Source organism: Bos grunniens, chromosome 13, assembly GCF_055505025.1.
Source record: "Bos grunniens cultivar Pamir isolate PY7600 chromosome 13, Bosgru_T2T1.0, whole genome shotgun sequence".
In the NCBI taxonomy this organism is placed as follows: domain Eukaryota; kingdom Metazoa; phylum Chordata; class Mammalia; order Artiodactyla; family Bovidae; genus Bos; species Bos grunniens.
The window spans coordinates 30,907,887-30,933,035 of record NC_141177.1 but is presented as its reverse complement, the minus strand read 5'-3'; the positions used below and the strand labels follow the sequence as shown (position 1 = coordinate 30,933,035).

The following is a 25,149-nucleotide window of genomic DNA, read 5'->3' as shown; positions in this document are numbered from 1 at the left end:
CTCTGCATTTTTGAGAATCACATTAGGTGGTGTTTTCATTTTTGCTTCAACTTTCAAACATAATTTTAAAAATCAAGAGGAGAAGGAAAAAACATGGTATTTCCCAAGATTTTCTCTCTTACCATGTTCTTCCTTCATGATGTTCCAAGATGCCTTCTTTTATCATATCCTTTATTTTTAGAGAACTTTTTTTTAGTTATACTTTAGGGTATACCTGGTAACAGATTCTTCTAGTTTTCCTTCATCTGAGAATGTCTTGATTTTTCATTTATTCTTGAAGGATGTTTCTGCTGGATATAGAATTCTGGACTGACAATTCTTTTCACTTAGTACTTCTGTTCTCCATGGTTTCTGATGAGAAATATGCTGTCTTTCTATTTGTTTTTTTTTTTTTTTTCTTTAGTAATGCATTGCTTCTCTCAGACTCTCAAAAGTATTCAGAAGTTTGACCATGATGTGTATTAGCATGGATTACTTTGGATTTATCTTACTGGGGTTTTGTTTAACTTCTTGAATACTTAAGTTTTGTCAAATTTGAAAATTTTTCAGTCCTTATATATTTGAAGACTTTTTTTCCAGCCCCACTCTATGTTCTGACAACTCCTTTTTTTCTTTCATATCTAGGGATTTGGAGGAGACACCAAGGTTAGATTTTTTAAAAATAATCCTACATGTCCCTGAGGCTCTATTCACTTTCCCTCCAGGCTGTTTTCTTGCTATTGTTCAGATTGAGTGATCTGTCTTGTTCTACCTTCACTGATAATCTACTCAGTTTTCTCCATTCTGCTGTTGAGCCCATTCAAAAATTTTTAGTTACTATATTTTTTATTTCTAAAATTTCCAGTTCCTCTCTTTTATATCTTCTATTCATTTTCTGAGACTATTTCTTTATTTGTTTTGTGTGTTCATAACTGCTCAGTGAAACATTTTTATGATGATTTCTTTAAAATCTTTGTCAGATAACCCTAACATCTATATAATCTTGATGTTAGCATCTGTTGATTACCTTTTATCATTCAGTTAGAGATCTTTCTGGTTCTTGGTATGATGAGTGAGTTTTCAATTGAAGCCTAGACATTTGGGATTTTTTGTTATGCGAGTCTGGATCTTACTTAAATCTTGTGTTTTAGCAGGCCTCTTCTGACACTGCTTCAGTAGGTGAAGGGGGATGCTGCCTGGTTACTTCTAGGTAGAAGTCCAGATTACTCACTTGGCCTCCTTTGACACCTGGAACTGGGCTGGAGCTCCTTGTTACTGGTGAGTCAGGATGGGAGTTCAGGCTTCCACAAGCCTTCTACTCATACCATCCTGGCTTGAAGGTATAATTTGTTACTGCCTGGTTGTGGTGAAAGTTCATGCTCCCTGTGTGGTCTCCATTGACACCACAGGGAGAGGGAGAGCTTGCTACTACAGTGGATATGAATGTCCCTGCTCCTCACTTGGCTTTCTCTGATAATTTATTGATAAGGGTGTTGGGATATCATGTTAAATCCTGGCAACAGAGGAAATATTGACTTGACTTTTGCTGCCAGGAGTGGGGCTAGAGATGTTTTTTATTTATGGTGTTTGGTTGGAGAAGGATTGTTTTCATTGCTAAGTATTCTGTCTTTTCTGGTCCTTTGGCTAGAAACAGCAGACTTTTCTTGAGGTGTTTTTGTGAGTATCTGTCCATATTTGGGGGCTGCCAGCTTCTCCAATATTCCCAGTATCCAGTTTGGATACATAGACAAAAAGGAAACCTAGAACTTGATGCCCTGTCATCCATTTGACCCTGAGGTCCTTAGCCAGTCTGCTTTCTTCTCTCCACCTTTCTGAGTCTCTTATGTTTGCTTTACACATACTGTCTGGGGTTTCAGTTGTACTTCATGGGAAGACTATGGAGAAGTATGCCTATTGCGTCTTTTTGGAAGTGGAATTCTTCAGATCTCTCTGAAGAGAGCAAGCACTTTGGCTAATTTTCTAGCACATTGGGTTTCTGACAAAGCTGAGTGACACACCTAATTAATTCTATGATTAAAGCAAACATCCCAGACTCAAGGGCACAAGAAACTCATTTACCAACATCATCAGCCTGCCTTGTGCCATTATTGATGTGCATCACTAGTGAAGTCTCCTCTGATTCACCTTTGTTCCCCATCCTCATTTCTCAGGGTTTAGCACAGTGTCTGGCACAAGATGTTCAACCATTAATAATAGCAATAACTACTATCTATTAATTGTACATTACATGCTGGGCCCTTAAATAAATATTTTGAATTTGTCAAAATAACTCTGAAGGTAGATAATATTATTCCTAATTTACAAAAAAGGCTGTGAGGCTCAGAGAGTTTAAGGGAAGGAAGCCAGCCTGAGGGGGATTGAATAGCTAGTCAAATCACCCAGATATGGTAGAAGTGTGAATGCAGGCTTGCCCCAGTTCACTGCTGCTGCTTTTTATCCCTTACCACCCTTCTTCAATTGTCTACAACAAGTATGCCAAAGTCAGCCAGCTGCCTGAGTCGGCCAGAGACTGGGGTCCCCACACCATTGCTTCTAAAAAAAGATGTAGTCTGGGGATGCTATCTGCAAATCTGCAGTTGAAGACTTTATGCCAGAAGAGGAAATTATACAGGAGGCAAAGGGTGTATTCTAGAATGTCTAGGAATTCTAGAGAGGCAATTATAATTTAAGAGTGCAAGTTCTGGAGCCAGAATTCCTTAGTTCAAATTCTGGCCAGGCCTCTAAACTCACTGTGTGGCCTGGAAAAATTATTAGATTGCTCTGTGTCTCAGTTTGCCATCAGTAAAATGGGGACAATAACAATAGTATCTACATCAGAGGGTGATTAGGAAGATTAAATGAATTTTTACACATCCAGGCTCCGAACAATATCTGGCACATAGGGAGCATGCAGCAAATGTTGGCAAAATATAACAAAGAAAGAAATTAAAAGATGAATAAGACACAGCTTTGCAAACTAGAGCAGCCAGTCAAGTGAGGGATAGGGCCTTAAGGCTCAGAGAAGTGGTAACTAACTCAGCCTGAATGCAGGTAGGATCAGTAGGGACTTCCCTGCAGAGGCAACACTTGGCCTGAGTCTCAAAAGGTAGGACCTAGCCAGGTGGGCAAGGCAGAGGCATTACTGGAGCTGAGACCCAGAGGCTGGAGAGCCTGAGACTTGAGTCTGGGATAGGGAGCCTTGCAAGAGGGAAGAGGAAGGCGGGCAGGCTGGAGGGAAGAGATCACTATTGTCAGGAGGACTTGCTCCAGTGGGAGAGATGAGAGTCCTTTCAGCTTCTCGGGCCTTAGCCACTTCCCACACTGACCACGAGCAGGAACTCTGCCCCCAGGCCTGGAGGAGATACAGACTTCTCCTCTGGGCAGCTCAGGGATTTTCATGGTCCCTGAGAGTTCCAGTCAGCTGGCTATCTCATTTCCATAAACAGCAAGGTTGCTCTTTTTCCACTGTTAATAAAAGATGTGTCCCAGTGACACTTGAGTGGGGATGAGGTTCTGTTAGAGAGACAGATGGAAGGAGGAAGAACTTGGCCCTGGGGGAGCAGGAAGAAGAGACTCAGAAAAAGGGAGCTGGCAAGGCAGACAGCCCACTGCCTGAAGCTGTACCTACCGCTTAAACTGTTGCTACCTGTGACTACCTGCTGCAGCTGCTAAGTCGCTTCAGACGTGTCTGACTCTGTGCGACCCCATAGACGGCAGCCCACCAGGCTCCCCCGTCCCTGGGATTCTCCAGGCAGAACACTGGTGTGGGTTGCCATTTCCTTCTCCAATGCATGAAAGTGAAAAGTGAAAGTGAAGTTGCTCAATTGTGTCCGACTCTTAGCGACGCCATGGACTGCAGCCTACCAGGCTCCTCCGTCCTTGGGATTTCCTAGGCAAGAGTACTGGAGTGGGTTGCCATTGCCTTCTCTGTGTGACTACCTAAGTTTAAATAAGTTAAAATAAAACATAAATTCAGTTTCTCAGTTGCGCTATTTTCTAAGTGCTTACTAGCTACATGTGACTGGTGGCTACTCTATTGGCATAGAGTTAGAACATTTCCATTATCTCAGAAAGTTCTGTTGGTCAGCACTGGCCTGGAGGCACTGCAGGGAGGCATTTCTTCCAGCAACTGACTTTGAGAGAAGGTAATATTCTCAGGGCAGTGGCGGGTGTGTTCGGTTGCTCAGTCATGTTCGACTCTTTGTAACCCCATGGACTGCCAGGCTCCTCTGTCCATGTCATTTTTCAGACAAGAATACTGGAGTGGGTTGCCATATCCCCTTCCAGGGGATCTCCTGACCCAGGGATAGAACCCACATCTCCTGCATTGGCAGGCAGATTCTTTATCATGGCACCACCTGGGGAGCCCTCAACACAGTGGAGTAAGCTCTATTTACCAGATTACTTGTCAGGGCCGGACCCCATTTGCACAGCCAACATCCTTGCTGTGCCTTGGAGACACAAACAGAGAGGCTGAAGGTCAAAATACGGCTGCCAAATTGTTCTGTGATAAAGGGTGAGCCATTTGAGCAATGAGGAAACTCAGGTGTGAGAAGAGCTGAGAAAAATAATAGCTTTATATAGGGGGAACGAGGAAGGGAGTCACCCAATCTTATGGCAGAAAGATTGAGGCAGGACTTGGGGGAAGACAGTAAAATCAGATTATAGTTTTCTAGTAGAAACATCCTGCTCTTCTTTCAAAACTGCAGCAGAGACTGAAGAGCCATAAAATGAGTGATGAGCTGGCCGGTCATATGGAAACCAGGGAAGCAGCTGAGCTGAAAATAGAATTCAGGGGCATGGGCACGAGGCCAGGCAATATTTATGGAGCGTCACTGCAAGCTTGGTCCCATGTTAGGCCTCCGGGACACAAGTGTAGCTAAGACAGCCCATCCCCCTGTTCTCCACACTGCAAGGGTGAGTGTGTGACAAGGGGAGAGATTCTGGTGCGTAGAGAACACAAGAGAGGTAGGAACTTGTTGAGGCGGGGGATCATAATCGCCCCCCACCCCACCACCACCACCAAGGAAGGCATGGGCTTCCCTGGTGGCTCAGATGGTAAAGAATCTGCCTGCAATGAGGGAGACCCAGGTTCGATCCCTGGGTCAGGAAGATCCCCTGGAGGAGGGAATGGCAACCCACTCCAGTATTCTTGCCTGGAGAATTCCATGGACAGAGGAGCCTGGCAGGCTACAGTCCATTGGGTCTCAAAGAGTTGGACATGACTGAGCAATTAACACACACACACATACAAAGAAGGCATGTCTGTTTAGTTGTGAGGGAAGCGCAGAAGCCACCAGATGGGGTGGGGTGTGAGACAAAGGGGTGACGAGGCAGTGGAGGCAGGGTGTAGCCCAAGGGCCATGATCCTCCTTGTCTCCTACTAGGCCTGGCTCGGTGCTAACCAACAGCAGGGCCAGTGGCCAGTCATGTGCTGGGGACAGGGGGACCGAAGCAGGGTGGAAGGGTGAACCCCCATTCTTGTTGAGCTCTTTTAGGTGGAGAGAAGAGGAGAAGGGATTCTCAAGCCCATTAGAGGAGCTGAGCCTTCTCAACTGGGAGAGCCCTGACCAACTGCCACCCCTCACCTGAGCTCTGCCAGCTTCCTCGCCATGGGCCAAGGCTTGCTCCGCATGCTGGCGATCAGCTTCTTCTTATCTTCCACCTGCTCCAAGATACGGGCCAGTTCCTCCTCAGACAGAGACTCCCCACTGGAGGTGCTGGAGGCCATGGAGGATGACCTGGAGCAGAGGCAGGGTGGAGTGGAGGAGAGTGGGGAGGAGAGCGGGGTCCTCGGGGATTCTGTGGGATGCAAGGAGCCCCACAGAATGCTGAGATGCTCCCAGCTGCCACCTTGCACAGGCCTGCCCTGCTCAGAACTCTCTGTGACTTCACCCATCTGGCAGAGGAGGCCACTACTCTTTCTGCAGCCTGGAGTGCCTTGAGGGCTGCATCTCCAAACTCCATGCCTCTGAATCCTACCCACACAGACATCCTCACTTGCGTAGGGTTGCCCAATGGAAACGTATCATAATTTTAAAGTTTCTAGTGGCTATATTATAAAATAACATGAATATATTATTAATAATTTTAATAATACACTTCATTTAACCCAATATATTAAAATTTTATAATTTAAACATATAATCAGTGAAAAAATTATTAATGAGACAATTTACATCCTTTTTGTTCTGTCTTCAAAATCCAGTGTTCACCTTGTACTCACTGTCAATTCAGACATGAAATTTTCATTGAACATATTTAATCTGTATTTGGATTTCATAAAATTTAGTTGAAAGAGTAGATTCACATATCTAAATTGTTTTAGACATACTTAGAACTTTTCTCATAAATGAATCAAGTGATAGAATATCATTTTCCTTTGATGTTCACATCTGCACTGATGAAACTGTCTTTTTTTGGGGGAAGAAGTGCTTTGGTTTCAAAATTAAATCAACCTCAAAACTACATCTGTCCAAGTAAATTTACTAATTCTTGGTGTGTGTGTGTGTGTGTGTGTGTGTCCAACTCTTTACAACCTTTTGGACTGTAGCCCACCAGGCTCCCCTGTCCATGGGATTTTTCAGGCAAGAATACAGGAGTGGGTTGCCATTTCCTCCTCCAGGGGATCTTCCTGACCCAGAATTGAACCTGTATCGCCTGCATTTCAGAAGGTTTCTTTACCAGCTGAGCCATTGGGCAAGGCTAATTCTTGTTTTAACTCAGTAGTATTAACATCAGATTAAAGTTAAATTGAATTAAAAGTTCAGTTCCTCAGTTGTAGCAGCCACATTTCAAATGCCCAACATGTGGCTAGCGACTGCTGTATGGGACAGCACAGCTGCAGAACCCTTCCAGCTGGAGGGTGTGAGGACCCTCACCATCTGACAAAGACTGTGCGCTCAGTTGCCACAAAATCCAAGTTCTTGTCTGTGTGGCTCACAGCCTCCTTCACTCATAAAAACAGTGACTCTCAGCTGAGTTGGCAGCAACCGACAGAGGGTAAGGGAGGGGCTGGAGAAGGGTTCTCCTGGGCAGCCTGCTTAGCAAGTCATAATTGGAAATATCAGGATGTGGACTTGGGTTACCACGGGCTTTAGAGACCAGTTTGCAGCAGACTCTGTGAGTTTAGCTTCTGATCAACTCCTGAGGAGCAAGGAGCGGTCATAGGAATGAGGTGGAGAGGAGGGACCCTAGCTCTTGAATGCTAGGAAGCCTAGAGCACAGGGGCTTTCTGCCGTGCCTCACGCACACCCCAGGACATCTGCCCTTGAGTTTCTGTATAAGGTGTTCCCTCAGTTTGGGTGGTGGTGGAGGTGCGACATTCAGTCACTGTTCAAATTCCATCTGGTCTTCCAAGTCTTACTGAAATGTTTACCTTCTCCATAGAGGAACCCCAGCCTCCCAGCAGTACACTCTTCATCAAATCCTTTCTGGTATACATATTGCTTTCTCTTTTGTGCTATGATGATGGCTCAGACCGTAAAGAATCTGCCTGAAATATGCAGGAGACCCAGGTTTGAATGCTGGATCTGGAAGATCCCCTGGAGAAGGGAATGACTGCCCACTCCAGTATTCTTGCCTGGAGAAGTCCATGGACAGAGGAGCCTGGTGGGTTACAGTCCATGGGGTCTCAAAGAGTTGGACACAACTGAGCAATTAACACTTGTACTATGATAGCTGATAACCCTGTCTTATTTCCCATGTCAGACTGTCAGCCTCTGGGGAAGAAGGCTGGATATTTTTCATCTCTATGCCCTGCTATGGCATGAAGCTGAAAATTGCACAATTGAGTCCTTATCCCTTACTTTGCATCTGTCTTCCAGACAGGAGACTTCCCTGGTGGCTCAGATGGCAAAAGCGTCTGCCTACAATGCAGGAGATCTGGGTTTGATTCCTGGGTTGGGAAGATCCCCTGGAGAAGGAAATGGCAACCCACTCCAGTATTCTTGCCTGGAAAATTCCATGGACAGAGGAGGCTGGTAGGCTACAGTCCATGGGGTCTCAAAGAGTCAGACACAACTGAGCAATTAACACTCGTGCTATCATAGCTGATAACCCTGTCTTATTTCCCATGTCAGACTGTCAGCCTCTGGGGAAGAAGGCTGGATATTTTTCATCTCTATGCCCTGCTATGGCATGAAGCTGAAAATTGCACAATTGAGTCCTTATCCCTTACTTTGCATCTGTCTTCCAGACAGGAGACTTCCCTGGTGGCTCAGATGGCAAAAGCGTCTGCCTACAATGCAGGAGATCTGGGTTCGATTCCTGGGTTGGGAAGATCCTCTGGAGAAGGAAATGGCAACCCAATCTAGTATTCTTGCCTGGAAAATTCCATGGACAGAGGAGGCTGGTAGGCTACAGTCTACGGGGTTGCAAAGAGTCCGACACGACTGGGTGACTTCACTTTCACTTTTCACTTTCATGCATTGGAGAAGGAAATGGCAACCCACTCCAGTGTTCTTGCCTGGAGAATCCCAGGGATGGGGGAGCCTGGTGGGCTACCATCTATGGGGTCACACAGAGTTGGACATGACTGAAGTGACTTAGCAGCAGCAGCAGCAGGGACAACCAGACAATAAACAAAAGCCCTAAGGGAGCCAGGAATGGCTGGCAGGGGTGATGGAAGAAATCAGTGGCCCCTTTTGAGGGCCTTAATTTCCCCTCTGTAAAGTTGGAGATGTACAGTGGAACACCTGAGTGAGAGTGTGGGCAAATAAGGTTTATTAGAAATGGGTGGAAGGAGTATCAACTCTTTGCCATAATCCTAGTATCTGTTTCCAAAGCCTCTTCACCCATTATCAATGGGGATTCTTAAAACATCCTGAGAAGTGATGCAAAGTAAAGTGGAAGAGGGAGGCAAAGAGAGGGAGATGGTTCATCAAAATTGGTAGCAAAAAAATGAAACTAAAATCCCAACTTGTTGATTCCATACACCGACTCTATCAATTAACCCCCCGTGTGCCAATGCTAATAGAACAAAGGAAATATAGCAAATAAACCCCCTAATCCTGGAATTTCAGAGCTGATGGGACTCTTGAAGTTCTTCTAGATCAAAACCATATTTCACAGAAGAGGATGCAGGTCAGGTTGGGAAACGGCATGCTTAAGCCCTCTTATGACTCCTAAATTCAATTTTAATTTTTAATTTCCAATTTTAACTAGAAATTTAGAATTTTTAATTTTTAATAATTAATTTTAGATTTCTCTCAGCTCCTCTTCAAGAGCTGTAGTGAGTCACCACTACAGCTGAAATTCAGGAGATTTGGGATCTTGTCCCACCGTGCCGCTGTGTCACCTCCCCATTCACAGCCTCCGCTTGCACCTGCCCTACTAGAGGGGTTGGGACAACAGTGCGCAGGGCCACTCCACCTGGGATGAGTGTGATCCTCATCCAGGTTGGCCCCAGCGGTGAGCCGGGCAGGGACGAAGGTAGAGGCAGAGGGAGGCTGGAGAGAGCAAGGGCCGTCCATTCGTGGGAGGGGGTAGGGAGGATGGCACCTGACCCTTACAAGGGAGGGAGCAGGGCTGGCAGGAGGGAGAGGGCGCATTGAAACGCGCCTGAAGTCGGGTCACAACACACCTGTGTTTCTTCAGCTGCTTCCACATCTCTTCCTTCCTCCGGACCTCCTTTTCCTTCTTTGAAGGAGCTCTCTGCTCCCTGAGGGAAGCCCTCCCATCCTTCCTCCTCCCTCGGCAGGTCTTCTCTGCTGACCCCCGCTCCCGGTCCCCCAGCAGCTCCCGGCGTCCCCTGCGCTCTGCCTGCTTCCTCCGAGGAGACCCGGACCCTGGGCTGCCCCCGGCCCGCTCCTTCTGGCCTGGCTGGGCTCTGCGCGGAACTGGCGCCTTCTCGGCTCTATGAGGCCGCTTCATCGAGGGGCTCCTCCTGGACCTGTCACCTGCAAGGGCAGAGAATAAGTAGTTCTGGCCTCAGGGGCCTCCTCCCCAGGAAAGTGCCCCCAGCAGTGAGAAGTCCGTGGTCCAGTGGCTAAGACTCCTTACAACCAGGAAGCCCGGTTGGATCCTTGGTCAGGGAACTAGATCTCACCTGTCACACTAAGAGTTAGCATGGCATCTAAAAGATCTTTCAGCCCACAACTAAGACCTGGTGCAGCCAAAATAAATAAATATGTTTTTTAAAAATAGATGCTTCCTGGAGCTTACTGGCTCCAAAGGCTCTTTCAGATAAAGCCTCTGGTCTGGGGTGAGAGCCAAGGTCTCTCTCCCTGAGCAGCAGGCACTCCCACACTCTCATCTAAACCTCAGCTAAAGACCCAGGCCTTCCTCTGCTTGGGGTGCGGTCCACTGGGGTCACAGCTGAGTCCTCTGCTTCTGCCCAGGACCAAGGCCAAGCATGGGCCTCTGTTTGGTAAGGCTGGACCACTGGCCTGCTGGCTCCACTCTCCAGGGGCTGTCCCCTTATGTGTCCTGCCTGGCATGAGAGACAGGGCAGGTGCCAGAGCCTATCCTGCTCCTCAGCACTGCCCCAACCTTGATGCTGTTATTTTATTTTTTGATGCTGTTATTTTAAACTACTACTTTATAACACTGGCAAAAGGCTCTTGCTTGGAAAATCTCATGGACGGAGGAGCCTGTTAGGCTGCACTCCATAGGGTCGCTAAGAGTTGGACACGACTGAGCGACTTCACTTTCACTTTTCACTTTCATGCGTTGGAGAAGGAAATGGCAACCCACTCCAGTGTTCTTGCCTGGAGAATCCCAGGGACGGGGGAGCCTGGTGGGCTGCCGTCTATGGGGTCGCAGAGAGTCGGACACGACTGAAGTGACTTAGCATAAACAGAATCTGCTCTACAGTGTGATCTTTCTGCAACAGCTTGCCCAACTCCTTGTTTAAGAACAACTATCCTATCTGGGCATTTACAACATTAAACACAGGAAAAATTGTAATGAGATTCTAGTATTAATAAGCAGCCTCTCCATCACTTACTAGCAGGATGTCTGAGCCAGTCACTTAACCTCTCTGGGCCTCAGCTCATCTCTAACATGGGGATGTTACCTCTCCAACAGCTTGTTAATGAACATGACACAGTGACTGACATCTGAGAACAGACATCATTACTCTGATACTCTTATCCAGAAATAAGATCTTCTTACTTGTAAAAAGAACACAGGTTTGGAGCTAGGCCAGTCTGCATGAAAATATCAGTTCTATCTTGTACTTATCTCTGTGACCACAGATAAACTACTTAGCTTTATCGCACCTCAGTTTTCTCATCTGTAAAACGGCTCTGCTGCTAAGTCACTTTAGTCGTATCCGACTCTGTGCGACCCCATAGACGGCAGCCCACCAGGCTCCCCTGTCCCTGGGATTCTCCAGGCAAGAACACTGGAGTGGGTTGCCATTTCCTTCTCCAATGCATGAAAGTGAAAAGTGAAAGTGAAGTCGCTCAGTCGTGTCCGACCCTCAGCGACCCCATGGACTGCAGCCTATCAGGCTCCTCCATCCATAGGATTTTCCAAGTAAGAGTACTTGAGTGGGGTGCCATTAGTAGCTTCTATTCCCCTACGTGGTTGGGTTAATTCAAATAGGAATAAAGGGGAGGGAGGAGGGAGGAGGGTCCAGGATGGGGAACACATGTGTACCTGGGGCGGATTCATTTTGATATATGGCAAAACCAATACAATATTGTAAAGTTAAAAAATAAAATAAAATAAAAAAATCAATTAAAAAAATTAATAGGAATAAAGGATCTGATTCATGGGAGGAACACAACAAAGGCCTTTCCCTTACTGCCCCTTCAGCCTGCCTTGCCACTTTTGTGCTCTAGGTGGGCACCTAGAACCCGATTGGCTGCAGAGCACAGTTTCTCACTGTTCACAGAGGCTCCCCACCCAGGCTTTTCTGCCTGATTATGACCAGGCTGATTTTCCCAACAGAGTTGTGAGAGCCCCAACTTTGGGCAAAACAGAACAGAGTGGAGTTTTGTCACCCAACATCCCCAGTGGCAGTCACATCAGCGATGGAATCCAGGACAAGGAGTCCCAAGTTCTCAAATTCTTGCCTCTGTCCCACTCCCTTTCCAGCCTCTCAAGGTTGTGCATGTAATGTAGCAGCCACAGAGAGTTTTCCTCACTGCTCCCCTGATCCCTGCGCTTTACATTCTGAGAAGCAAGCCACCCTGTGAAACAGCAACAAAAACTGGTCACTGGTGGATTTGGGCAGACTGAACTGGGGATTTAGAGTCTGGGTATCTGAGCCTGAAGCCTTGTTCTGCTGGTTACTACCTGGGTAACTCTGGGCAGGTTGCCTAGTCTCCCGAATCAGTTTCCTCGTGGGTATGCTGTTGGTGGTCTAACCAGATCTCCATTATCTGGCCACTGCATTGTTCCTTAGCTGCTCTGCATCTTGGCCCTGACAGTTCACAGCTTCTCCCTTTCCAAGGGAGCCCAAGGTTGATGGAAACCATCTTGCTGGTAAATGCCTGGGAGTTTACATCTGTCCCCTCTCTTCAAGTCAGCTGACAGACAATTGCTAACTGATATGGAATACAAATGTCCAGTCCTCTGGCCTCCAGGCAGAGTAAGGCTGGTGGTTCATTCATGTTCCAGGGCTCCCCATGGGATCAGGCAGAGGCTAGGCTCCAGCTGAACGCACATCATTGCTCATCTTCTTCCCTTGATCTGTCCTGCTTCCCTTACTGCTTATCACCTGAGAACTGCCCTCAATAAATCACAGGCACAAGAATCCCCATCTCTTCTAGATACCTGATCTATCTATAGACACCCATCTCAAAGTGTGGTAGGTAAATTCAACTGAAAAAACATGTCTACAAGTGTGATGTAAGCTGGAACATGCTGGATTTAGCAAGCAGAATTTACTTTGCGTTTCAAAGAAAAACTACCCAAAATTCTCTTCTTGGATCTCAAGCTAGGATACTGTAGGATTCAAGAAGTACTGTGGTGAGTTTTACCCAGACCTGAGAAAAATATACTGGAGGAAGAAACTTCTAAACTAGGACCTGAAAACAGAGTTTGTGTGTGTTGAGGTGTGTGTGTGGGCAGTGGGTGGGTATAGGGTAGGGTTAGGTAGTGAGTGGGTGGGAAAGACCCAGAAATATTTTAAGCAGAGAAGATATGGTCAGTTCATGCTTTTATAAAGGTCCCATTCGGTATTCAAACCCCAATGGAGGGAGTTTATTGATAAAGATACTTGGAGAAACTATAACCACAAAGGATACTGGGAAAAGAATTGTTCTGCCTTGGCTAAGAAGATAGAGAAAATAGGTAAGAATATTAAATGATTGGGCTTCTGGGTTTCACACCAATCTGTAAAGAGCTCCATCCTAACAATAAGAAAAAAAATCTGAGTGAACTAAAAAACAATTATAAATAGATCCATCAGAGAATTGGGTTTGTAGGGCAAGCTACTGTCCAGAAACTGGAGAGAGAGGCAGAGAATCATAGCTTATCTTGAGCAGAAGCCCTCCATGGAAGCCAGTACCCATAGTGCTTAAAGGAAGAGTTGTTGTTCCACTGCTAAGTTGTATTTGACTCTTTTGTGACCCCATGGACTGTAGCCTACTAGGCTCCTCTGTCCATGCGATTTCTCAGGTAAGAATACTGGAGTGGGTTGCCATTTCCTTCACCAGGGGATCTTTCCAACCCAGGGACTGAACCCTTGTCTCCTGCACTGCAGGCAGATTCTTTACTGCTGAGCCACCAGGGAAGCCCAAAGGAAGAGCATTCAGGGCTTATTTTAATTAGATACTCAGACACAGAAATGATCATCATGTACTTACAGATCCCAAGAGACACCATGCCACATAGGGCTACATGAGGCAGCAGCAGGTTCAGTCAATGGCAAGGTAGAGAGGAAGGATGTGGGGAAGAAATTTTATTATGGTTTCTAGGGAAAGGAAAGGGTGAGCCAGCATATGCAGAGCTAGAATTGGCTATTTTGAATACTTTCAGTGGGCCCTGAAGCATAGGGACTTTCCCTAGTTTTCTGGTAACAGGTCCTGGGTTGAATAAGGTAGGTGGATAGAAATCCAGAGTATGAACTTGATAAGGAGGTGGTTGAGCTTATAAGCTCTGGGTTGGTGGGTCTGCATATGAAAGGAAAGCTTGCCGATGACTTGTCTGCTATCTCTAAGAATTAGCTAAAACTGGGAGGGCTGTCTCTCCAGGGCCAGCAAAGCCTCAAGGTGTTATAGGATCAGACTTTAGAAGATAAAAAGAATGGCTATTACTGGTAGGAATACAAACTGTAATTGATGAAATGCTGGAGGTTCAGTGTGGACTAACTTGAGAGTTAAAAACTGCAGGGTCCAGTCTTCGGAGGAGGTTCAGTTCAGTTCAGTTCAGTCGCTCAGTTGTGTCTGACTCTTTGTGATCCCATGGACTGCAGCAAACCAGGCTTCCCTGTCCATCACCAACTCCCAGAGCTTAGTCAAACTCACATCCATTGAGTTGGTGATGACATCCAACCATCTCATCCTCTGTCATCCCCTTCTTCTGCCTTCAGTCTTTCCCAGCATCAGGGTCTTTTCAAATAGGTCAGTTCTTCACACCAGGTGGCCAAAGTATTGGAGTTTCAGCTTCAACATCAGTCCTTCCAATGAACACTCAGGACTGATTTTCTTTAGGATTGACTGGCTGGATCTCCTTGCAGTCCAAGGGACTCTCAAGAGTCTTCTCCAACACCATAGTTCAAAAGCATCAGTTCTTCGGCGCTCAGCTTTCTTCACAGTCCAACTCTCACATCCACACATGACTACTGGAAAAATCATAGCTTTGACTAGATGGACCTTTGTTGGCAAAGTAATGTCTCTGCTTTTTCATATGCTGTCATAACTTTCCTTCCAAGGAGCAAGCATCTTTTAATTTCATGGCTGCAGTCACCATCTGCAGTGATTTTGGAGCCAGAAAAATAAAGTCTGTCACTGTTTCCACTGTTTTCCCATCTATTTGCCATGAAGTGACGGGACCGGATACTATGATCTTAGTTTTCTGAATGTTGAGTTTTAAGCCAACTTTTTCACTCTCCTCTTTCACTTTCATCAAGAGGCTCTTTAGTTCTTTTTCACTTTCTGCCATAAGGATGGTGTCATCTGCATATCTGAGGTTATTGATATTTCTCCCGGCAATCTTGATTCCAGCTTGTGCTTCATCCAGTCCAGCGTTTCTCATGATGTACTCTGCATATAAGTTAAATAAGCAGGGTAACAATATACAGCTTGATGTATGTACTCCTTTTCCTATTTGGAACCAGTCTGTTGTTCATGTCCAGTTCTAACTTTTGCTTCTTGACCTGCATACAGATTTCTCAGGAGGCAGGTCAGGTGGTCTGGTATTTCCATCTCTAAGAATTTTCCACAGTTTTTTGTGATCCACACAGTCAAAGGCTTTGGTGTAGTCAATAAAGCAGAAGTAGATGTTTTTCTGGAATTCTCTCGCTTTTTCTATGATCCAACGGATGTTGGCAATTTGATCTCTGGTTACTCTGCCTTTTCTAAATCCAGCATGAGCATCTGGAAGTTCATGGTTCATGTACTATTGAAGCCTGGCTTGGAGAATTCTGAGCATTTACTTTGCTAGCGTGTGAGATGAGTGTAATTGTGTGGTAGTTTGAGTATTCTTTGGCATTGCCTTTCTTTGGGATTGGAATGAAAACTGACCTATTCCAGTCCTGTGGCCACTGCTGAGTTTTCCAAATTTGCTGACATATTGAGTGCAGCACTCTAACACCATCATCTTTTAGGATTTGAAATAGCTCAGCTGGAATCCCATCACCTCCACTAGCTTTGTTTATAGTGATGCTTCCTAAGGCCTGCTTGACCTCACACTCCAGGATATCTGGCTCTAGGTGAGTGATCACACCATCGTGATTATCTGGGTCATGAAGATCTTTTTTTTTTTAATTCATTTTAATTGGAGGCTAATTACTTTACAATATTGCATTGGTTTTGCCATACATCAACATGAATTCGCCACGGGTGTACATGTGTTCCCCATCCTGAACCCCCTTCCCACCTCCCTCTCCATACCATCCCTCTGGGTCATCCCAGTGCACCAGCCCCAAGCACCCTGTATCCTGCATCGAACCTGGACTGGTGATTCATTTCTTATATGATATTATACATGTTTCAATGCCATTCTCCCAAATCATCCCACCCTCTCCCTCTCCCACAGAGTCCGAAAGACTGTTCTATACATCTGTGTCTCTTTTGCTTTCTCGCAAACAGGGTTATCGTTACCGTTTTTCTAAATTCCATATATATGCATTAGTATACTGTATTGGTGTTTTTCTTTCTGGCTTACTTCACTCTGTATAATAGGCTCCAGTTTCATCCACCTCATTAGAACTGATTCAAATGTATTCTTTTTAATGGCTGAGTAATACTCCATTGTGTATATGCACCACAGCTTTCTTATCCATTCATCTGCTGATGGACATCTAGGTTGCTTCCATGTCCTGGCTATTATAAAAAGCACTGTGATGAACATTGGGGTACACGTGTCTCTTTCAATTCTGGTTTCCTCGGTGTGTATGAAGATCTTTTTTGTACATTTCTTCTGTGTATTCTTGCCACCTTTTCTTAATATCTTCTGCTTCTGTTAGGTCCATACCATTTCTGTCCTTTATTGTGCCCATCTTTGTATGAAATGTTCCCTTGGTATCTCTAATTTTCTTGAAGAGATCTCTAGTCTTTCCCATTCTGATGTTTTCCTCTATTTCTTTGCATTGATCACTAAGGAAGGCTTTCTTATCTCTCCTTCTTATTCTTTGGAACTCTGGATTCAAATGGGTATATCTTTCCCTTTCTCCTTTGCCTAGGGGGCACACTTAAATGAGTTTTACCTCCTGAGCACCCTAACAGGTTCTCACTGTGGAGACTGTAGAAAAATCCCTGGTGCTTCTAGCAGAGGGAGGAGAAAGTTGTTACTTTAAAACATGAAAAGTAACTCAGAGTGTCCTGTTCTCTTTAACAAAGGCCTATTGTGAGATAATGGAAAATGTGTATTGGTCTCTGTCCCCACTTTCTGGCACAGAGGTCCCCAAATCTCTGTAAAACCCTAATAGCATGAGAAGCATCTATTGTTCTAAGGAGGTGACTCTGGTGGGCTCCTGAATGGCTGGATGGGGGCTGGTCACCAGAAAAACCACTCCATGATTAGAAGCGTGGAATTGTCATCCCCACCCCACTCCCATTCTCAAGAGATGGGAGAGGGGCTAGAAAGGAAGGTAAAAAATGCTAATGTCTACATGAGGAAGTCTCCATAAAATTCCAGTAACAGTGGATTTGGAGAGCAAGTCTCCATAAAATTCCAGTAACAGTGGATTTGGAGAGCTTCCAGATGGGTAAACACATCCACAGACCAGGAGGGTGACATACCCCAACTCCCAGACTTGCTGTCTGTATCTCTTCATCTGTATTCTTTATCATGTGCATGCATGCTAAGTCGCTTCCATTGTGTCCAACTTTTTGTGACCCTGTAGACTGTAGCCCACCAGGCTCCTCTGTCCATGGGATTCTCCAGGCAAGAATACTGGAGTGGGTTGCCATGCTCTCCTCCAGGGGATCTTCTTGACATAGGGATCGAAACTGTGTCTCTTGTGTCTCCTGAATTAGCAGGAAGATTCTTTAGCAGGCTTTCCTGGTGGCGCAGATGGTAAAACATTTGCCTGTAGTGTTGGAGAAGGAAATGCCAACCCACTCCAGTACTCTTGCCTGGAAAATCCCATGGATGGAGGATCCTGGTAGGCTTCAGTCCATGGGGTTGCAAAGAGTTGCACACGACTGAGTGACTTCACTTTCAGTGTGGGAGACCGGGGTTCAATCACAGGGTTGGGAATATCTCTAGAGAAGGGAGTGGCAACCCATTCCAGTATTCTTGCCTGGAGAATTCCATGGGTAGAGGATCCTGGAGGGCTACACTCCATGGGGTCACAAAGAGTCAGACACAACTGAGCGACTAACATTTTCTTTACCACTAGTACCCTGGAAAGCCCATTCTCTACCATGTTGTTGTTGTGTTAGTCGCTCAGTCGTGTCTGACTCTTTGCAACCTCATGGACTGTAGCTCACTAGGCTCTTCTGTCCATGGAATTCTTCAAGCAAGAATAATGGAGTGGGTAACTAGTCCCTTCTCCGGGGGATCTTCCTGACCCAGGGATCAAACCCACATCTCCTGCATTGGCAGTCAGATACCATCTGAGCCACCAGGGAAGCCCATTTTTTATTACGTCTGTTAGTAAATTAGTAAATGTAAATAAATATTTCTCTGAGTTCTGTGAGCTAAACTAGCAAATATAACTGAACACAAGGAGGGGGTCTTTGGAAACTTTGATCTATAGCTGGTTGGTCAGAAGCACCTGGGCTTGTGATTGGCGTCTGAAGTGGGTTGTAGTCTTGAGGAAATGAGTCTGTGGGGTCTGATGCTATCTTTGGGTAGGTAGTGTCACAGTTGACTTATATTGTGGGACACCCAGCAATGTCATTGAGAATTGTTTGTTATAAGGAAAACTATCCACACATTTGGTGAAATGTCAGAAGTGAAGTATTCTGTGTAAGTGATAAAGGAGACACACAGGGAAGAAACTCACAGTAGGGAAGAATTGGGTATTTCCCTAGGTGGGAAAGAAAAAACTGAGTTTTTCTTTTACACCTAGGCTCCAGGGAAACTATTTTCCCAGAGTGAGCCTAACTGACCAGAGTTTACCAGTTTAACTGACCTGGAGGAAGGGAAGTACCCCACTCCAGACCTCTAGATAATTTGTCTCACTGAAGGCTAGCAGGAGAAGGCTGAGAAACATTTGTGAAGGTCACAGCCCAGAGGCACAGGCTCACGAAAGACTGAAATCTAGTCACAAGATTATAGAACTTCCCCTGCCCCGTATCTCACCGCTACATCAACAGAATTCTGATACAATGACAGGAGATGACAATGGAAAGAATTGCAAGGCTCAGACTAAAAAAAAAAAAAGGAGTTCCCAAGTAAACTCAAAACATCTGGAGAGACAAGAACAAGAACTTTAAAGGAAATTGGGTCCTCTTACACCTACAACTACAATGAACAGTGAACACGATCTAACATCTAGCCAGACAAAAATAAAACCTCATGCTAAAGGCCTATTTACCTCAATTCTTTTTACCCAGTACATCATGCTGACTCTCAACAAACATTACAAGGGACATTAAGAGGCAAAAAAAAAAAAATTTGTAGAGACAGAGAAAACATCAGAATCAGACTCAGATATGGCAGAGGTTTTAGAATTATCAGGCCAAGAATTTAAAAATAACTATGATTAATAAGCTAACAAATCTAATGGAAAATGTGGACAGTATACAAAAACGTATGGGTAATGTAAGCAGAGAGATTCAAACTTTTGAAAAGAATCAAAAGGAAATGATCGGAACAAAAAACACCATAAGAGAGATGAAGGATATCTTTGATGGATTCAGTAGTAGACTGATCATGGTCAAGGGGAAAAAATCAGTTGAGTGAAAGATACGTCAATAGAAACTTCCAAAACTGAAAAGCAAAGAGGAAAAAAGAAAGATAACAGAATATCACAAGAATTGTGAGACAATCACAAAATGTGTAACATAGAGTAATGGGGATACCAGAAGGAGAAGAAAGAGAGAAAAAAATAGAACTATTTGAAGCAATAATGGCTGAAAAATGTCCAAAATCAATGACAACCACCAAACCACAGATGCAGGAAGCTCAGAAAATAACAGGAAGAACAAATGCCAATATGCTTTAATCTAAAAGCATATTGTATTGAGACTACAGAGAATCAAAGACAAAGAGAAAATCTTGCAAGAAGCCAGAGGGAGGAAGAAAAAAACTCATTTTACCTATAAAGGAGGAAAGATAAGAATTACATTAGATTTCTCTTCAGAAACCACACAAGCAAGAAGAGAGTGAGGTGAAATATTTTAAAGCAATAAAAGAAAAAAAAAAAACCCACAGACTAATCTTGTATTAAACAAAATTATTCTTCAAACATAAAGGAGAAATAGACTTTCTCAGACAAACAAAAGTTGAGTTGATTTACCTTGTAAAAAATGTTAAGTTCTTCAGAGAGAAAGAAAATGACGTAGGTCATAAAGAAAGAGCACTTAAGAAGGAACAAAGGACAGGTAAAATATTTTATTTTTCTTATTCTTAATCTAACAGATGAGTTTGTTTAAAATAATAATAGCAACAATATATTAGATGATTATAGCTAATAGGTAAGCGAAATGAATGACAACAATGTTAAAGAGATGAGAAGGAGGAATTGGGAACACTGTCATAAGGTGCCTGCACTACCCATGAAGAGGTATAGTTTTGTTTGAAAGTGGACTTGACTTTGTCCTAACTGTATATTGCAAACTCTACGACCACTAAAAAAAAGTGAAAAAGGAGTGTAATTGATATGCTACAAAGGAAAGAAACTGGAGTCATAGAAAATGCTCAATCAAAAACCACAAAATACAGGAAAAAAGAGCGGAAGACAAGAATAGGAACAAAAAACAAGGGCAATGAATAGACAACAGCAACAAATATGGTCAGATCAGATCAGATCAGATCAGTCGCTCAGTCGTGTCTGACTCTTTGCGACCCCATGAATCGCAGCACGCCAGGCCTCCCTGCCCATCACCAACTCCCGGAGTTCACTGAGACTCACATCCATCGAGTCAGTGATGCCATCCAGCCATCTCATCCTCTGTCGTCCCCTTCTCCTCTTGCCCCCAATCCCTCCCAGCATCAGAGTCTTTTCCAATGAGTCAATTCTTTGCATGAGGTGGCCAAACTACTGGAGTTTCAGCTTTAGCATCATTCCTTCCAAAGAAATCCAGGGCTGATCTCCTTCAGAATGGACTAGTTGGATCTCCTTGCAGTCCAAGGGACTCTCAAGAGTCTTCTCCAACACCACAGTTCAAAAGCATCAATTCTTCGGCACTCAGCCTTCTTCACAGTCCAACTCTCACATTCGTACATGACCACAGGAAAAACCATAGCCTTGACTAGACGAACCTTTGTTGGCAAAGTAATGTCTCTGCTTTTGAATATGCTATCTAGGTTGGTCATAACTTTCCTTCCAAGGAGTAAGCGTCTTTTAATTTCATGGCTGCAGTCACCATCTGCAGTGATTTTGGAGGCCAGAAAAATAAAGTCAGCCACTGTTTCCACTGTTTCCCCATCTATTTCCCATAAAATGATGGGACCGGATACCATGATCTTAGTTTTCTGAATGTTGAGCTTTAAGCCAACTTTTTCACTCTCCTTTCACTTTCATCAAGAAGCTTTTTAGTTCCTCTTCACTTTCTGCCATAAGGGTGGTGTCATCTGCATATCTGAGGTTATTGATCTTTCTCCCGGCAATCTTGATTCCAGCTTGTGTTTCTTCCAGTCCAGCATTTCTCATGATGTACTCTGCATATAAGTTAAATAAACAGGGTGACAATATACAGCCTTGACGAAATCCTTTTCCTATTTGGAACCAGTCTGTTGTTCCATGTCCAGTTCTAACTGTTGCTTCCTGACCTGCATACACATTTCTCAAGAGGCAGATCAGGTGGCCTGGTATTCCCATCTCTTTCAGAATTTTCCACAGTTTATTGTGATCCACACAGTCAAAGGCTTTGGCATAGTCAATAAAGCAGAAATAGATGCTTTTCTGGAACTCTCTTGCTTTTTCCATGATCCAGTGGATGTCGGCAATTTGATCTCTGGTTCCTCTGCCTTTTCTAAAACCAGCTTGAACATCAGGAAGTTCATATTGCTGAAGCCTGGTTTGGAGAATTTTGAGCATTACTTTACTAGCGTGTGAGATGAGTGCAATTGTGTGGTAGTCTGAGCATTCTTTGGCATTGCCTTTCTTTGGGGTTGGAATGAAAACTGACCTTTTCCAGTCCTGTGGCCAATATGGTAAATGTTGTCAATGGTCTAAATATAGCAATTAAAGATACAGATTGTCAGAGTGAATTAAAAAAGACAACTATGTGTTGTCTATAAGAAATCCACTTAATATAAAGACACATATAGACTAAAAGTAAAGGAATGGAGAAAAAATATCATGGTAACAGTAACCAAAAGAAAGCTAGAATAACTGTACTAGTTTCAGACAAAACAGATTTCAGAGCAGGGAAAGTTACTAGGGATAAAGTAGGGCATTAGGGGGATTTGGGGGAGAATGGATATATGTATATGTATGGCTGAGTCCCTTTGCTGTTCATCTGAATCTGTGACAACACTTTTGGTTAATTGACTATACCCCAATACAAAATAAAAAGTTTAAAAAACTAGTAAACAGGCTGGTTCTCCAAGATGACATAACAATCTCTCATATCTACACACCTAACAACAGAGCACCCAAATATGTGAGGCAAAATCTGATAAAACTGCAAGGAGAAATGGACAAATCCACTATTACAGCTGGAGACTTCAACACACATCTATCAGTAACTGAAAGATAGAACAGGCAGAAGATCAGTAAGGACATAATTGAACTGAATAGCACCACCAATCAAGTGAATCTAATTGACATTTATAAAACATTTCATCCAACAACAGCAGAACATACACTCTTCTTGAAGAATTTACCAAGATAGACAACATTCTGGCCCCTAAAACATAAGTTAACAAATTTAAAAGAATAGAAATTATTCAAAATATGCTGTCAGATCACAATGGAATTAACTTAGAAATCCCTAAGAGAAAGATAACTTAAAAAATACCAAAATGATTGAAGATAGAACAACACACTTTTAAATAACATATGGGATAAAGAAGTCTCAAGAGAAATTTTAAAATACTTTGAACTAAATTTAAATGAAAATAAAACTTATCAAAATTTGTAGGAGGGACTTTCCTGGTGGTCCAGTGGTTAAGAATCCACCTGCCAATGCAGGTGATATGAGTTTGATCCCTGGTCTGGGAAGATTCCACTTGCCACTGGGTAACTAAGCCTGTGCACCACTACTCAGCCTGCTCTCTAGAGCCTGTAAGCCACAACTACTGAAGCCTGTAAGCCTTAGAGTTCAGGCACCACAACCAGAGAAAGTGCACACGCAGCACTGAAGATGCAGTGCAGTCATACACAAATACATGAGTAATAATAAAATAAAGGAGCTCATTTGATTGGTTCATAAGATATCAGTGTGTTTATATAAATTATATATTCCAAAAAATCCTAGGAATTTAATAAGCATTTGGCAAATGAATTAATTTAATGCATGTGTGTGTGCGTGCTCAGCCACCGAGTTGTGTCCAACTTGTTGCAATTCCACGGACTGTGGCCCGCCAGATTCTTCTGTCCATAGATTTTTCCAGGCAAGATTACTGGAGTGGGTTGCCATTTCCTACTCCAGGGGAATTAGTTTAATACTTCTGGTTTAATAAGAACAAACATGTTTTTTGTTTGTTTTTTTTAATTTATTTTTTTACTTTACAATATTGTATTGGTTCTGCCACACATCAACATGACTCCACCACGGGTGTACGCGTGTTCCCCATCCTGAACCCCCCTCCCACCTCTCTCCCCGTACCATCCCTCTGGGTCATCCCAGTGCAACAGCCCCAGTCATCCTGTATCTTCTTTGATTTTTCAGCATTAAATATAATGCAATATTGTAGTTTTATTCTACTTAGGTTCTTCCTAAACTTACATTGGTTCATTGATTAAATATACTAGCATTATTTCTGTTGTTGTTTAATCACTAAGTTGTGTCCAACTCTTTGTGACCCCAAGGACTGCAGCATGCTAGGCTTCCCTGTCCCTCACTATCTCCTGGAGTTTGCCCAAGTTCATGCCCATGGAGTTGGTGATGCTATCCAACCATCTCATCCTCGCTGCCCTCTTCTCCTTTTGCCTTCAATCTTTCCCAGAATCAGGTTCTTTTCCAGTGAGTCAGCTCTTCACATCAGGCGGCCGAAGTACTGGAGCTTCAGCTTCAGCATCAGTCCTTCCAATGAGTATTTGGGGTTGATGTCCTCTAAGACTGACTAGTTTGATCTTGATATCCACAGGACTCTAAAAAGTCTTCTCCAGCACCACAATTTGAAAGCATCAATTCTTTGGCACTCAGCCTTCTTTATGGTCCTACTCTCACTCCTACATGACTACTGGAAAAACGTAGCTTTGATTATATGGACCTTTTTTGGCAAAGTGCTATCTTTGCTTTTTAATACACTGTCCAGGTTTGTCATAGCTTTCCTTCTAAGAAGCAATCGTCTTTTAATTTCATAGCTGCAGTCACCATCTGCAGTGATTTTGGAGCCCAAGAATAGAAAATCTGTCACAGCTTCTACTTTTTTCCCTTCTATCTGCCATGAAGTCATAGGACTGGATGCCATGATCTTTGTTTTTTGAATGGTGAATTTCAAGCCAGCTTTTTCACTCTCCTCTTTCACCCTCATCAAGAGGCTCTTTAGTGCCTCTTCACTTTCTGCCATTAGAGTGGTATCATCTGCATATCTGAGATTGTTCATATTTCTTCCAGCAGTCTTGATTCCAGCTTGTGATTCATCCAGCCCAGCATTTCACATGATATACTCATCATAGAAGTTAAACAGAGTGACAATATACAGACTTGTTGTACTCTTTTCCTGATTTTGAACCAGTCCATTCCATGTAAGTTTCTTACTGTTGCTTCTTGATCCTCATACAGGTTTCTCAGGAGATAGGTAAGATGGTCTGGTATTCCCATCTCTTTAAGAATTTTCCACAGTTTGTTGTGATCCACACAGTCATAGGTTTTAGTATAATCAATGAGACAGAAGTAGCTGTTTCTCTGGAATTCCCTTGCTTTCTCTATGATCCAACAAATCTTGGCAATTTGATCTCTTATTCCTCTGCCTTTTCTAAACTCAGCTTGTACATCTGGAAGTTCTTGATTCAAGTACTGCTAAAGCCTAGCTTGAAGGATTTTGAGCCTAACCTTACTAGCATGGGAAATGAGCAAAACTGTCTGGTAGTTAGAACATTCTTTAGCACTGCCCTTATTTGGGGTTGGGATGAAAACTAACTTTTTCCTGTTCAGTGGCCACTGCTGGGTTTTCTGAATTTGCTGACATATTGAGTGCAACACTTTAACAGCATCATCTTTTAGGATTTGAAATAGCTCAACTCGAATTCCATCACCTTCACTAGCTTTGTTCACAGCAATGCTTCCTAAGGCCCACTTGACTTCACACTCTAGGATGTCTGACTCT

The 25,149-nt window shown here is 43.8% G+C and overlaps 1 protein-coding gene across 1 annotated transcript in view; it reads right to left on the bottom strand.

The window, feature by feature from the left end:
- Positions 1–10,075, bottom strand: part of TMC2 (transmembrane channel like 2) — a 76,454-nt gene extending 66,379 nt beyond the window's left edge. The window contains exons 1-2 of the mRNA XM_086333114.1: positions 9,563–10,075; positions 5,568–5,720 (exon numbers count right to left, since the gene is read on the bottom strand). Coding sequence (XP_086189240.1) covers positions 5,568–5,720; positions 9,563–9,852 — 443 coding nt within the window. The 5' untranslated portion in view covers positions 9,853–10,075. The remainder of the gene's footprint in view (positions 1–5,567; positions 5,721–9,562) is intronic.
- Positions 10,076–25,149: the final 15,074 nt, after the last annotated feature.